Source organism: Misgurnus anguillicaudatus, chromosome 14 (assembly GCF_027580225.2).
Source record: "Misgurnus anguillicaudatus chromosome 14, ASM2758022v2, whole genome shotgun sequence".
NCBI lineage: Eukaryota > Metazoa > Chordata > Actinopteri > Cypriniformes > Cobitidae > Misgurnus > Misgurnus anguillicaudatus.
In genome coordinates this window covers 30,757,503-30,773,201 of record NC_073350.2, presented here as the reverse complement: position 1 = coordinate 30,773,201, position 15,699 = coordinate 30,757,503, and the positions used below count along the sequence as shown (strand labels likewise).

General features: G+C 42.7%; 1 protein-coding gene across 1 annotated transcript in view; it reads right to left on the bottom strand.

Annotated features, from left to right (window-relative positions):
* Positions 1–3,453: 3,453 nt before the first annotated feature.
* The window catches only part of LOC141369533 (inter-alpha-trypsin inhibitor heavy chain H4-like), a 31,805-nt gene continuing 19,559 nt past the window's right edge, over positions 3,454–15,699 (bottom strand). The window contains exons 10-13 of the mRNA XM_073876433.1: positions 10,407–10,588; positions 10,137–10,316; positions 9,901–10,028; positions 3,454–3,721 (exon numbers count right to left, since the gene is read on the bottom strand). Coding sequence (XP_073732534.1) covers positions 3,469–3,721; positions 9,901–10,028; positions 10,137–10,316; positions 10,407–10,588 — 743 coding nt within the window. The 3' untranslated portion in view covers positions 3,454–3,468. The remainder of the gene's footprint in view (positions 3,722–9,900; positions 10,029–10,136; positions 10,317–10,406; positions 10,589–15,699) is intronic.

Below are 15,699 nucleotides of genomic sequence, written 5' to 3'. Positions count from 1 at the left end.
AATTGTTTTAAATCACTTGAGTGTTAGCATTTGCAAGCCTTTGAAACACGTGCAAATGTTAAACTTTTCCTATTTAAATTTGCGTATTAATCTGGGAAATGGAATCACATGCGAGCCGGACCATGGGTCGTGATCCATACGGACTGAACGATACAACGTCACCCATTCGCTACGTTCATTTTCAAAACTGGCAAGTTATCCACCTGGGTTGGATTTTGACTGGGCTAAGCCAATGTCAATCAACATTCCATCCAATCAGAATTTTGATATGCAGTCATGTTGAGTATCTATTTTCATCTACCGGGTGTAGCTGGCCATCCGAGAAACAAACTCGGGGGCCCTCTAGTGGCTCGGGGCTCCAAGCAGTTGCCTGCCTTGCCTGTTGACAAGGTGCGCCTCTGATTAGACGTATTGCGAATGCTGCTTGGTCATAAATATAATGAGAAATATACTTCAGGGATTTGTCACGTCGTGCTTCTTGCGTCCTAGACAGTACAGTGTAAAGACTAGGAATATGGTCACCATATGCGGTAGATTCTATTTACATAGCCTACATTCTACATACCTACACACACGTATACATACACTATGTGGATACATTTACTAAAAATCTTTGTAAGCATTAGAAATAAAGTCAGTCTTTAGAATAGCTACATCATTATTTGTTTGCAAATGCCACATTGTTTGATATTTTGTTATACACAAAACAAAGACATATAAAGTGAAATATTTAATTTGATATAAAGGAGCTATTTAAATCAGTGGTTCCCAACCTTTTCACTAAATTTTTTCCCCACATAAAATTAAATTAAATGACTAGACAGATGCATATTCATTACCAAAATGGCAAAAAAAGAAGAAAAATCTTGATTTTTGCTTGTTTTAGCTTATTTTAATGCTTGTTTTGTCCAATTTTTAATAATTTTAAAAACGTGAAAATATTGGGTTTCTATTAAGGAGTTTATTGAGTAAATCTAACTAAATTTTAGTTTGTTGAATGTAATTAATAATATTGCTTGTAATCTGTTGCCACAATTTTATTGAGTAGATGGGGCATATTATTTTTTACAGTGTATATCATTATTGTTAGATAAAATGACTTGTATAATGATATAACATTTAGATCATCGCCCACCACTATATTTGCTATTAGCAAGCCATGTTTACAGGTTGGTGTTAAACTAACAGCTTTGATTCTGAATGATTCTAGATTATATTTATGTAAAACAACTTCAGCAGTGTTTTAGAAAAATGTGTAGTTGGTGACCTAAAGTGGTGGGGGGGGTCTGCAGTAACTAATAGCCCTGGGGCCCAGTGAGCTCTTAATGCGGCCCTGCCTTTGGAGTTTGTGTTTTTGAAAGCTTGTGTGTGATGTCTGAGGAAAAATGTTTGTTTTTCAGTAAGAGATAATGGTTTTGAGTCTAGAGCTTCAATTTGACCTGAAAATAGGATGTTTGGAGAATTGTGTGAGGCGTTATGATTAGAGATAGACCAATTTATCAGCCGGCCGATATATCGGGCCAATATTTGCGAGTTTTATGTGTATCCGCATAGGCCGATATGTGGCTGCCGTGTTCGCCGATTTTTTTCTGGCATTATTTACAGACAGAGTGCTGGAAGCCGCAAGCAATTGCAGGTCATGTGACTAAAAACAACCAACCTTTCAATGACAACATCGAAAGCCCGGTCTAACAGCTGATCATAGCTTGACAAAGCGGGTTTTTATGTCTCATCTCTATGGGGCGGTTTCCCGGACAGGGATTAGACTAGTCCTAGACTAAAATAAATGTAAGAACTGTCCAAACTAATAACATCTCTATTTAACATATCTTAAAATACATCAGTGCCCTGTGTTTTGCCTCAAAATGGACAAGTTATGTTTTTAGTGGCATGTTTTTTAAAACTAGTTATATTTCCTAATTAAACTAAGATCTAGTCCTAGTTTAAGATTATTCCTGTCTGGGAAACCACCCCTATATTTATTTTTTATTTATTTTTTTAAGTTCAATAAATGTTACTTTTTTAAATTGAGACTTGTAACATTTGGCATCATCGTGTCATTTTTATGATGTAAACTGAGTGAGCAAAAGCAGTACCGGCTCCAAATATCAGCTCAAGAAAATCGGCAGCCTGTATCGGTCATCGGCTAAGGCTAAATGGATGAAACAAAAATCTGTATCGGCATCGGAACGGAAAAATCCATATCGGGCGATCCCTAGTTATGATATTGTGTTTATTGTTTTGAGAATATGAGGCATAGTTTCAAGAAATGTGTGTAAGCAACCGAGAAAAACTGTAAAACTAATCAAGGCTAAAATCTAAAGCAATCATGATATATTTATATATTATATAATACATATTTTTTATGTTATATTTGAGGTAGACAGACAGGCTCCAGAAATGCATCCATTAAGCTTTATCTGCATTGTAAATGCTTGCGCATCCAGTGTCCAAACACAATAAACGCATTAACTAATTAACAACAGTTTGTTTTTTATACTTTAAGTGTAATGTACAGCCAAGCCACGTGACTTGCACGACCCACCTTATCCCCCTGTGCAAGATACTTATTGGGAACCCCTAATATAAATTATCCTTTCAAACGAAGGCATAGCGGATGCATTGGAGCAGTTTATGCATGATTCTTATGGACATGAGGTTGCAGGTTTTGCACAGGTTTAATATAAACTCAATATACAAGGTTGGATTTAGTTGGTTGCAATTTAAAATATTTTTACAAGATATTCCTAAAAAATGTAACTTGAACTATTTCTGAAATGTTTCTTTAATAAAGAACACCACTTCCATAACGCAGCAAAGTACCTATTACATTAAGTGATCAATTGATTGTCGAGCAATCGATATCAACCTATTCAGCACCATAGCCATGGATAGCACCTTGTAACGTCATACATAGGAAAGTATACCTTAAGAATCAAGTTGAGGTACAGTTCGGGAAACACGCCTACAAAGGGTATACCTGTAGTTGAGGTTTAACTTAAGAGTCTTTGTAGTGCGCTATGAGACAACGTTATCGGGAAACCCAGCCCAGATATCTGCACTAAATGGCAGTGCCGTGATTGGATAGTGCAGATAAAGGGGCGGTATTATCCCCTTCTGACATCAAAAGGGGAGATGTCAATGACCTATTTTCATGCTTGCAGAGAATAATTTACCAAAACGAAGTTACTGGGTTAATCTCTTTCACATGTTTTAGGTTGATAGAAGCACTAAGGACCCATATATAGCACTTAAACATGGAAAAAGTCAGATTTTCATGATATGTCCCCTTTAAGTCATCTTGAGGCCCCCTTGGAAATCTGCTGAGGCCCCTTGTGGGCCACAAACCCCCTCATTGGGAAACAATGATTTAAAGGAGCTATAAGATCTATATATTTTGTCACCACCCAAGAGCAACTGATTTTAAACTCGCTATGTTGCTGTTACTTTGTATTTTGTTGTGCAAAATTATGTTACTACTGTAATGTACTTTTTTGGAAAGAATAAACATTTGAGATATACACATTTGAACTTCTTACAGCTAGAAACTGGAGGCCTGTGTGATCCCTTTCCTTCTTTGGGTTTGTATGCAACCTCCACGTCACCTTCCTGTGGCTTGGTAACAACCATAGATGTGAGAGGTGTAACAAACTGATATTTGAGTGAAAGTTTGATAGCTTCATTCTTTACAGCCTCTTGTACTGGACCTTCAAGAAGAACACTTAGACAAAAAAAAGAGAGAAATCAGACATACAGTCTAGGCTTATAACAGTTACCCTTTGTCTGACAAAGAACTATGAAAGTTAATGTTAGCAGAGTTTCTTAATATTTGGACATTGTGTAGGGGTGAGCGGTGTACAAACTAATACAGGGTTAATTGTAACACAGCTACTTTACATATTTATACAGGGCTGATGAATCTGTGCTTTTGGTCTTTTTCTCTTGCTGTCAGAAGATGATATCCTCTGAATTTGGGAAAAGTTTTGATGTTTTGTTTAAGATATTGAACAGGGAGTGTTTTGAAGGCAAGGTAAATTTCTTCATCTAATGTTTTTTTCTTTTGATTTCTGAGTTGGGTGTGTAAGTAGGCAAATCCTACGGTCCAACCAGACTCTCGTACATTCATTTCATTTGTACAGAGAGTCTGGCCACGCTCCATTGCAAAGCGTTACTTCCATTATTGATGTATTGATGGTAAAATTTTGGAAGAAATAGTACAGCATCTTAAAACATCAACCTGCGCCCTTGACACAGTCCCAACATCTTTTTTCAAAAGTGTCTTTAACTGTTTAGAAGCAGATCTCCTAAAAGTGGTAAATTCATCACTTAACTCTGGCACTTTTCCAAAGTCCCTTAAAACTGCAGTTGTTAAGCCCCTCCTGAAAAAGAGCAACCTAGATAACACTGTATTGAGCAACTACAGACCTATCTCAAATCTTCCTTTCATAGGCAAGATTATTGAAAAAGTTGTTTTCAATCAGCTGAACAAATTCTTAATTTCGAATGGTTACTTTGACATTTTTCAATCTGGTTTCAGACCACACCACAGTACAGAGACAGCGCTCATAAAGATAATAAATGATATTCGCCTCAATACAGACACAGGCAAACTATCAGTGCTGGTGCTACTCGACCTCAGTGCTGCTTTTGACACTGTCGATCACAACATACTTCTTGACAGGCTGGAAAACTGGGTCGGGCTTTCTGGGATGGTCCTGAAATGGTTCAAGTCATACTTAGAAGGGAGAGGTTATTATGTAAGTACAGGTGACCATAAATCTGAGTGGACATCCATGACATGCGGAGTCCCGCAAGGCTCAATTCTTGCGCCACTCCTGTTCAACCTGTATATGCTCCCACTAAGCCAAATAATGAGAGATAACAAAATTGCCTATCACAGTTATGCAGACGACACCCAGATATACTTAGCTCTATCCCCTAATGACTATAGCCCCATTGACTCCCTGTGCAAATGCATTGATGAAGTTAACAGTTGGATGTGCCAAAACTTTCTTCAGTTAAACAAAGAGAAAACTGAAGTCATTGCGTTTGGAAACAAAGATGAAGTTCTCAAGGTGAATGCATACCTTGACGCTAGGGGTCAAACAACTAAAAATCAAGTCAGGAATCTTGGTGTGATTCTGGAGTCTGACCTCAGTTTCAGTAGTCATGTCAAAGCAATAACTAAATCAGCATACTATCATCTCAAAAATATTGCAAGAATTAGATGCTTTGTTTCCAGACAAGACTTAGAGAAACTTGTGCATGCTTTCATCACCAGCAGGGTGGATTATTGTAATGGCCTCCTCACTGGCCTTCCCAAAAAGACCATAAGACAGCTCCAGCTCATTCAGAATGCTGCTGCCAGGATTCTGAGCAGAACCAGAAAATATGAACACATCACACCAGTCCTCAGATCGCTACACTGGCTACCAGTTACATTTAGGATTGATTTTAAAGTATTATTAATGGTATATAAATCACTCAGTGGACTAGGACCTCAATACATTGCTAATATGCTCATTGAATACAAACCTATCAGATCACTCAGATCATTAGGATCACATCAGCTGGAAATACCAAGGGTTTACTCAAAGCAAGGAGAGTCAGCTTTTAGCTATTATGCCAGTCGCATCTGGAACCAGCTTCCAGAAGAGATCAAATGTGCTCCAACAGTAGCCACATTCAAATCCAGACTCAAAACACATCTGTTTAGCTATGCATTTACTGAATGAGCACTATGCTGCGTCCGAACTGATTGCACTATATTATATATGCACTATTTTAATTATTTTTATTTCTCTTGTTTTTATTCATATTTTTAATTGTTTTATACTTTTATTCCTGTTTTATTCTTTTTCACACATTTAAACAGTTTTTATTTAAATCACATTTATTTTTTATTTTAATTGATATTTTAAATTCATGTATCTTTGATTTTTGTTTTCTCATTTCTATGTAAAGCACTTTGAATGACCTTTGTGTATGAAATGTGCTATACAAATAAACTTGCCTTGCCTTGCCTTGCCTTGCCATTAAGGAGGGTCCTCTGTTGAAGTTAAAAACTATTGGATCTGCCCAGAGTCTCTCAGAATCTGCCATAGCCAATCGCTAACGTGTAGTCGTGACATATATCATGTGCCGAAACCGTCCGGAAACAAGAAGTCCGAAAGATCAGACCAACAAAACTTAGCAAACATTGTTCTTGCTCCGGCTTTAACTTTTGTATATTCGGCAGTGTTTACAACAACGGACCGAATAGCTTTTCTCACGTCTTTCTCCGCTGCCATTACTGACTTACAACTCAAACTGACGCACGACCTCAAAGTCATCGTTCTTAGCCACCCCCTCTGTTCTCTGATTGGACCTGCAGATTTTTGCAGGAGAAAATGAAACTCTACAGAGCAGTCCCAGACGCAGTACTGAAGCGAAATGAAAATTAAGCGAAAGTACGTAGGAGGGCGGAGCCAGGCTAACCAAATCCAACCTATTATTTTAATCACTGTCTTGTTACCTAAAACATGAACCATTTTGAAACATGTCAACAACTAATAGTAACTGATACAGTAGCTGGGATTGAAAACATTATTACACAGCGAGGTTAGTTACAGTAGCGGGGGCCACACACGGCGACACCCCCCTCTTTTGACGGCGATCCCAACACCTGCCGGGCTTTCCTGCAGCAATGTTCCCTTGTCTTTGCACTCCAGCCCCGGCGCTTCACTTCTTCTACATCCAGAGTGGCATATGTCCTGACGTTACTCATCGGGAGGGCTAGGGAGTGGGGAATGGCTGCATGGGGGGCCAAGGCTCCATGTACGACCTCGTTTGAGGCTCTCAAGAAGGAAATGTTGAGCTTATTTGACCATTTTAGGGCATGACTGGTTGTCCAAACATAATCCTCACGTTGATTGGCAGAACAATGTTGTGTTATCGTGGAAGTCTTGTCATGTTTCTTGTCTTGGTCCTGCTCCTTCTCCTGTCGTTTGTTCTGTTTCTCAGGTTCCGGTTGCCGATCTCTCGGGGGTCCCAGCGGATTACTCTGATCTGCATCAGGTGTTCAGTAAGGCTCGGGCCACATCCCTACCTCCTCACCGGCCGTATGATTGTGAGATCAAGCTCCTTCCTAACACTTCTCCGCCTAAGGGTCGCATTTTTTCGACCCTTCTAAATCTAAACCTGAGAGAGAGGCTATGGATAAGTACATCAATGAAGCTTTAAATGCCGGTCTCATTCGCCGCTCCTCGTCTCCAGCCGGCGCTGGATTTTTCTTTGTTAAAAAGAAAGACTGGTCTCTTCTTACATGCATTGATTATAGAATGTCATGATCTTGGTCTTACCGGTTTGCTGTGTGCTCTGTTTTCCGTTGTTGTTTTGTGTTTGTTTGACAGATTCATGTGCGCGCCTCACACAGGTGTTCCTGCCCTCCATGATTTCCTCACTGCGTCATCCTCACCTGAAGCTTGTTTATTCCCCAATCGGCATTAGTATGAATTCTCTCCTTTTCCCCACAGTATTTGCGAGTCCATCATTTGATGTATGTCGCCTTATCGTGTCTTGTCTTGCCTTGTGACTTTGATATTCAGTCTGTGCTATCTGCTCTTTGCTGTTTTACAGACATTCAGCTGCTGTTCCCTCCATTGTGGATTTCCATCTCTTCGCTGTGGATTTGCTATTTGCCTGTGGACTATAAAGGACGCTGAACCTCTCTCAGATACGCTAATAGACTTTTCCCATCTGTCTTCGGTCTGCACAGCGAGCAGCTGCGGGGTGTTGTGCCCTATTGGGAGGCCCGTTTCTTGGGTTCCGTCTCTAACTGTACTCTCTATTTGTACCCATAGACTGCCATCACATCTGCTGGATTCCCATCTGGAGTCATAGACCAGCACCGCTGTATTTCCACCATCTGTGCCCTTCTGCGGTGGCTTGTCCGTGCTATTGACATCTCCGCAGTGCCCTGGGTTGAGAGTTCGCCCCCCCATCCTCCAGTCTCCCGCGTTGCAGCGGGATTAGTCTACGTGCCTCGTCCCATATTGGGTCTATTCCAGTTCTACCCGTGCCCGTGTCCTGAGCCGGGAATTCCTGTGCCGCTGTCCAGAGCCGGGTTTTACTCTATCTCTTTTGTTCAACGGCAGCCCCCCTTTTTCTTCTATTTGTTGTCAAATAAAAGTACCTTTGCATTGGGATCCTGACTCTGTCGTTCCTTACATAGAGGGCTGAATGACATTACTGTTAAGAATAAATACCCCTTGCCATTAATGTCATCAGCGTTCGAGTTATTGCAGGGAGCGCACGTATTTGTGACCGGTCACGGAAACCAGTGACACAAGTCGGCAGCACAAGTTTCGAGAAAATGAGAAACAAAGTTTTTTTTTCAAAATTTGTGATTTTCGTTTTATTGCAGAATCTGTTAGTTGAGATCACGAAGAAGTCTCTTCATGTTTGAGATAGCAGTTTTTGTACATTTAAAAGCGTACATTTTGCGGTTGAAATCGACTTGTTTTTCCGGAGATTCTAGCGTGCAGCGGGGGGCGTCATTGTCTGTGTGTATTTACATACAGTATATCTAAGGTCATTAATCCGGTAACGGTAAAGCTTAAGTTACCTCTTACTCTTGGTCGGGTTACTCTCTGTTTTTCACGTATCCAAGGTTAAACCTGTGATTTTTGCCCATAACAACCCCTCTGTCTCTGCCCCTAACCCCCGTCCCTCATCTAGTGGATGGTGCTCCTGCCTATTCAGTCAGGAGATTACTTGACTCTCGTCGCAGGGACAGAGGTTTTCAGTATTTAGTGGATTGGGAAGGTTACGGTCCAGATGAGAGGAGTTGGGTTCCGGCCCGGGATATACTGGATCCTGGTCTGATCGAGGACCTCCGTCGGCAACAGGGTGAGTCTCCTAGCCCGTCTGGTGGCGGTCTTGGGGGGAGGCTACTGTCATGACTCCTGGGTTATCGGTTGTGTGTGTGTTTGTTTATTTATCTGTTGGTGACGGCTCCTCATGTGGGCACTAGCCCCTCGCCCGTTCGTTTCAGTAATTGTTTACCTGTGGTGTCTCATTAGTGTTTTCCTTTAAACAGCACACTGTCGTGTCTCTCGTCGAACGCTCATTGTTTTGGTTGGTCACAGTCCTGCTCCCTTGCCTTGTCCTGTCGGATGTTCTGCATTTCTCTCTCTCTTCTCTGATCTCAGGTTCGGTCGCCGGCATCCGGAAGCTTGTCTATGTCTGGAGTTCACACGCCTGTGGATGTACGTGAACTTGACCTCGAATGAACTCTGCCTGTTTTCCCAGTACAGCTGGTTCGCTTTGTCTTTAGGCGGTAAACCAGTCTCTTCCGGGTTCCAGCGGCTTTCTTCAGTTGTGTGTGTTTCATACTGTCTGTCATCTACCGTGTGTGAATTTCTCCCCGGTCCATGACCAGAGTGGATTATCAGTCTCCAGGTTTCGGTTCACTCTCACCTTCAGTCGCGTGTGTATCATACCCTCTGATGAGTGAAGTGAACTCCCCGGTCTCCATCCAGAGTGGGTTCGACTGTGGTCGTTGCGTGTGGCTCTCCTTTGAACTGTGACTTTTGCTCTGTCTCACCCTCTTTCTCTCTTCTCAATAAATTTGTGAACTTGCATTTGACTCTGAGACTTTTTGTGACAAGCTCCCACAAACAAAATTTAAGTGTTTATTTGTAACAGAGATGTGTGTTTTGATTGTGTACAAAAATTATTAATCTAACTTAAATATTTTTTAAATGATAGAGCCAAAGCCAAAAAGCGTTAGTTTTTACCCCTCTCTACCCTATCTGTTGGTTTAAGTTACTGTATTAGATTGGGTTGCATTATAAGACAGACTATTGTCACATTGTCCAGTTAAAAAAATTACATTACATCTGTAAATTATAAACTTACTGTTTGTCCAGAAGTTGTTTCACTGTAAGGTAGGCCCACAGTCTTTCCACAAAATCGTTATTTTCAGATGGGACATCAATTACATCTTTTGTTGTTACAGTGATTTGGTACGCCACCTTACTGCCTTTCTGCACCACAATAGTTAACATTGTCTTCATGAATACTGTTATATAGGGGAAACTTTATGTACTGCTTTAATCCAGAAATATCAATGTAAAATAGGCCCGGGATCTTACTGATATTGCAATGACTTCAGTGCTGATGCTCTCCACATTGTTGGCGGTAATTTTACCAGATACCACAATTTCAGAGCCGTTGAAGTACAGGGCAGAATTGGTCTGGGTAAGAAATGAGACTCCTATGTAGTTAAGTTGAATATTAGTTAAGAGCGGGACGGCAACTTCATCATAAAAGCCCTACCAAACAAATAAAAAGTTAAATACGCTTCAATACATGGCATAATTCAGCATTGTTGGTGAGTTTACAAATGATTCACTGTTTTGAACCTGCAGCTGTAGATTGACATCAGAATCCTCATATATTCTGCGAGCAACTCCATTATTTTCCAGTGACATTTTTGTTAGGAAATCAAAATTCACATCATATCCGAAACCAAGACAATAGAGGGGAAACTTTAACCCAATGGCCTTTCTCACATTAGACATAATCCTTTCTGTGTTGGTTTCACCTGTAAGAGAAGGAAATTCCTGTTATAATAATGTTTTAATAATACAATAAACAGTTTTATATTATTATTTGTGCCTCTTTACACTAAATCCGTCCATTTAACTGGGAAAATGCGCTGCATTAAATTCTCCAACCCAGTATCATGAAATTACGTACAGTACCTATTGTCACATACATTTTTGAGTCTTCTGTGAAACTGACACGTTTTTCTGCCTTTTTGCGTGAACATGTCATTTCTGTTTACGTGGCTTTTGGCACGAATTTGTTACTCAACTGTTTTGTTCTATTTTCTTACCATTGTCACTTCGATTTACACTCTCAGAAATAAAGGTACAAAAGTTGTCACTGGGACAGTACCCTTTCAAAAAGGTACACCTTTGTACCCAAAGAGTGCATATTAGTAATTTAACGGTACATATTGGTAATTTAAAGATAAATATTTGCACCTAAATGGTACATATTAAGACCTTTTTTACAGGGTACTGCCCCAGTAATAGCTTTGACCCCTTATTTTTGACAGTGTAGGGTTAGATTTACATAAAATGACATCCTTTCCCAAATCCAACTTTAACCCTAATGCAAGGTGACAATGGTTTAAAAATCATAAAAAATAAATCATAAAAAAGGTATAAACCAATACTTAAAGTGACATCCTAACGCAAACACCAAATCTAACCCTACACCGAAGCGTCAATGGTTTGAAAATAGGACAAAACAGCTGAGTAACAAATATGTGACAATGACACATAAACAGAAATCCATTACATGTTCACACAAAAAGATGGAAAAACATGTCAGTGTCACGGAAAAGACAAATTTACGTGACTATAGGTACATTACTGTATTAGATTACCGGCTAACACGGACCACTGTGTGGATATTCATAACTGTCTGATAGTGTTAAGAGGAAGGACATTAAGTCTTTCCTCACCATTGACGAGTTATCTCATCAATTAAGAGAAACATCTCGGTTACTATCGTAACCTCGGTTCCCTGAGAGACGGGAACAAGACATTGCGTCCGCTGACGCTATGGGTTAACTCCTCCCACTTCACCAGACACTGAAATCTAATTGCAGGGCACTGGCCATCGTTGCTGACCGCGTGACCGCTAGAAGCGTATAAAAAGCGGTGTTAGAGCGACGAACGATAGTATTCTCGACTGAATGAAAACACAGATGGCTAGCCGCTAACTCGCCGCGTAACGCAATGTCTTGTTCCCGTCTCTCAGGGAACCGAGGTTAGGATAGTATAGACGTTCCCTTTCGAGAGCGGTCTCTCGACATCGCGTCCGCTGACGCTATGGGAACAGTGTTCAAACACGCAGAGAGAGCGGAGAAGCCAGCCCAGCAACGCTATGTAGTAAAAGAAACGTCTTGGTTACGTATGTAACCCACGTTCCCTGAAGGAACGGAACAAAGACGTCACGTCGTGACCGACGAATTGGGAACTCGCTTAGAGAGACCAATCTAATTCGAGTAACTACTAAAACGCCAATGAACTTGGCATTGAGGTATTTGCATAATGCCGGCACCGCCCCGCTAGGTGCGTATATAAGTCACAGATGCAAATATGGAAATTAGCTTCTTTTCGCTGAGAAAGCCGGAAAGTGCGACTGGCCGTAAACAGCAGGGAGCAGCCCTGTGGCGACGGGACGTGACGTCTCCATTCCCTTCCTTCAGGGAACGTGGGTTACATACGTAACCGAGACGTTCCCTTTCAGTCGGTTACTACCGATGAATTGGGAATCCCTACCAAAACGCCACTGAGGGCTTACCTCTTCCAGTGTCTGCGTAAAGCCCTCCGGTTCCACTTAAGAAGAAGGAGAATTAGGTTTTAAGGCAGAAGGCTGGGCACTAGATGTTCCTTTAACCCCACAGTAGTGCCAGCGACTGGGAAGCGCCCTATTTGAGCGGGATAGGAATGCTGCGGAAGCCACCGCCCCGTTAAGGGCTGATGGTGGGCGAAAGTCAACCGTAGTTGAGGTAAAAAGACAGCCGTGGCTGTGTAAGCAAAGCAGTGCTCTGCTGAGGGGATTAACCCCACAGAAAAATACTCACAAAGGAACCCGGTGGGACGCAATGTGGATGCCCGAGCCAAACACATAGGTTCGCGAGGATGCAGCTAGTGAAAGGCTGGCAGCGGATGCTCCGCAACATCAGGCTGCCAGGGCAGAGGAGGAAAGTCAATCAAACCATTACGCATTTTGACTGGATGGCCTTCCATGCCGACAGTTATTGTGTAGCGTCAGTCGGAGGCTGCAAGCCGACACATACACTGTAAAACCTAATGAACGTGTTCGGTGTCGCCCAACCAGCAGCTCTGCCGATGTCTGTTAGCGAGGAACCACGAGCGAGTGCCCAAGATGAGGCAACATTTCTAGTAAAGTGAGCTCTCAATTTAAATGGACATTGGGTGCCCTGCAGATTATAAGCAAGGGCAATAGTGTCTACAATCCAATGAGACATTCTCTGCTTAGTGACAGCCTCCCTCTCTGCTGACCACCGTAACAAATAAAGAGCTGGTCTGAGGTCCTGAGGCTTTGTGTGCGATCCACGTAGAGGCGCAGTGCGCGTACGGCACATAAAAAAGCCATGGTTGGGTCTGCCTCCTCCAGGGGCGGCGCTTGCAAGCTCACCACCTGATCTCTGAAGGGAGTGGTAGGAACTTTGGGCACGTAGCCTGGTCTGGGTCTGAGTGTTACGCTCGAGAAAGCAGGACCAAACTGAAGGCACGAATCGTCGATGGAGAATGCATAAAAGTCACCTACCCTCTTAAGGGAGGCCAATGCGAGCAGGGTCAGAGTTTTCATTGACAAAAACTTCAAACTCACAGACTGCAAAGGCTCAAACGGGGGTCCCTGCAGGGCTTTCAGCACCATGGACAGGTCCCAAGGAGGAATTGAGGGAGGGCGCGAAGGATGCAGCCTTCGTGCGCCTCTTAGAAATCGAATAATTAAATCGTGCTGGTCAACCGATCTGCCGTTTATTAAAGAGTGATTTGCAGATATAGCGGCGACGTCAACTTTAATGGTGGAGGGTGACAGCCTACCATCTAACCGGTGTTGAAGGTATGTAAGCACAATATTAATGGGGCATTCTCGGGGGTCCTCGCGTTGCGAAGAGCACCAATCGACGAAAAGGTTCCATTTAAGCACGTACGCGTGTCTAGTAGACGGCGCTCGCGCTGCGGCGATGGTGTTATATACCGCTTGCGATAAATCACCTAAACCTTGTGCACGCTCAACGACCATACATGGAGATCCCACAGGTCGGGGCGCGGGTGCCATAATGTGCCCCCTGCTTGAGAAAGAAGGTTCTTCCTCAGGGGAATCTGCAGTGAGGGGCTGTCGCGAAGAGCATGAGTTTGGAAACCAATTCCTGGTCGTCCTGTAAGACAAGTAGAAGGCTCTCCTCGTCCTGCCTGACCTGCACAGAGTCTGTGCGATTAAGTTCACTGGAAGGAATGCGTATTTGTGCATCCCCCGCGGCCAGCTGTGTGCCAACGCATCCACGCCGAGGCTGCCCTCGGTTAGTGAATAGGCGACAATGGGTATCGTCCGGTGACGCAAACAGATCTATCTGCACACGACCGAACTTCTTCCAAATTAGCTGAACCATCTGGGGATGGAGTCGCCATTCGTCAGGGCGCGCAGCTCGGGAAAGCGCATCTGCCGCTGTATTGAGCGAACCCGGAATGTGAATGGCATGAAGGGACCTCAGATGCTTCTGACTCCAAAGGAGGAGATGATGGGCGAGATGCGACAGGTGATGAGAGCGCAAACCGCCTTGACAGTTGATATATGGAACGGTCGCAGTATTGTCGGTGCAAAATAATACATCCTTCCCTTGTAGCTCCGTAGCGAAGCATACAAGTCCCAGATATACAGCCCACAACTCGCCGTCGTACGTGGCTCCCCACCCCATGTCGAATGCATCTGTGTGTACAACAGCATGCCAAGAGACCTGTTTCATGGGAACACCTGCTCTAGAAACCCAGGGTCTGACCACGGGGTGAATGTTAGACGACACGCAGGTGTAATGGTTACACGTGAATGCCAGTGCGCCACACTCTCTTCGGGACTCGATCGTGAAGCCGAGTTTGCTCTTTTCCCAGTTGACCCGAAGACCCAAACGGGCGAGATACCGAAGCGTCAAGTCTCTGTGTTCGCAAAGCATCCGCCGAGAATGCGCTATTATAAGCCAATCGTCGAGGTAAGCCAATATGCGAACACCACTCTCTCTCAGGGGTTTTAACGCCGCTTCTACTACTTTCGTGAATACATGGGGAGAGAGAGACAGCCTGAATGGTAGAACTTTGTATTGGTATGCCCGCCCCTTCTCCCTTCTGTGGTGAGGGAGAATGGACACATGAAAGTACGCATCTTCAGGTCTATGGCTGCAAACCAATCTTGGGGCCGTATTGACTGAAATATCAGTTTTGGGGTTAACATTCTGAAGGATCGTTTTTGGAGAGTCCAGAACGCGCAAATCCAAGATCGGTCGTAACCCACCACCCTTTTTTGGAACTATGAAATATGGCACTGCATGAAAAGAGCTGTATACGGACAAATACGGGATGGGAAATCCCTGCTAAACTTTAGGTTTGCCAGATTTTTGAGGCAGAGTGCTTGGAAAGGTAATACACCAAAGTAAACTTGTGAAACATCCAGAAACTTTACGTTTGTGGATGTATATAGGGACTGGTGGAAGTTTCCAAGAATCCTGTGAGGAGAGGTGGGTGTGAGGTGTGAAGGGCTTTTTATATGTTAATGACCCACAGGTAGAGGTGTCTTCTTTGTTTTCAGAGCTGAGTGGGGTGGGGTGGGGGGTTAACCATGTCTCTTTAAGACAGCACATACAGTATTGTGGTACATAAAAACTGTTTTCTAAATACGTTTATTACTAATATAATTTAATTAGTCTATTTAAGAAACTTAGCATCATTCAAAATAACTAAAATTCAATGGACACAATTACAATTTTAATGTGTGAAAATTATGTCTCTGACTCAAGAGAAATGCAACAAATGTTATTCCAGAATATATATTTCCAACACTTTGAAAACATGTCTCCAACTTCCCTAGGTCAGAATATTGTGCATGTTTCTCTCA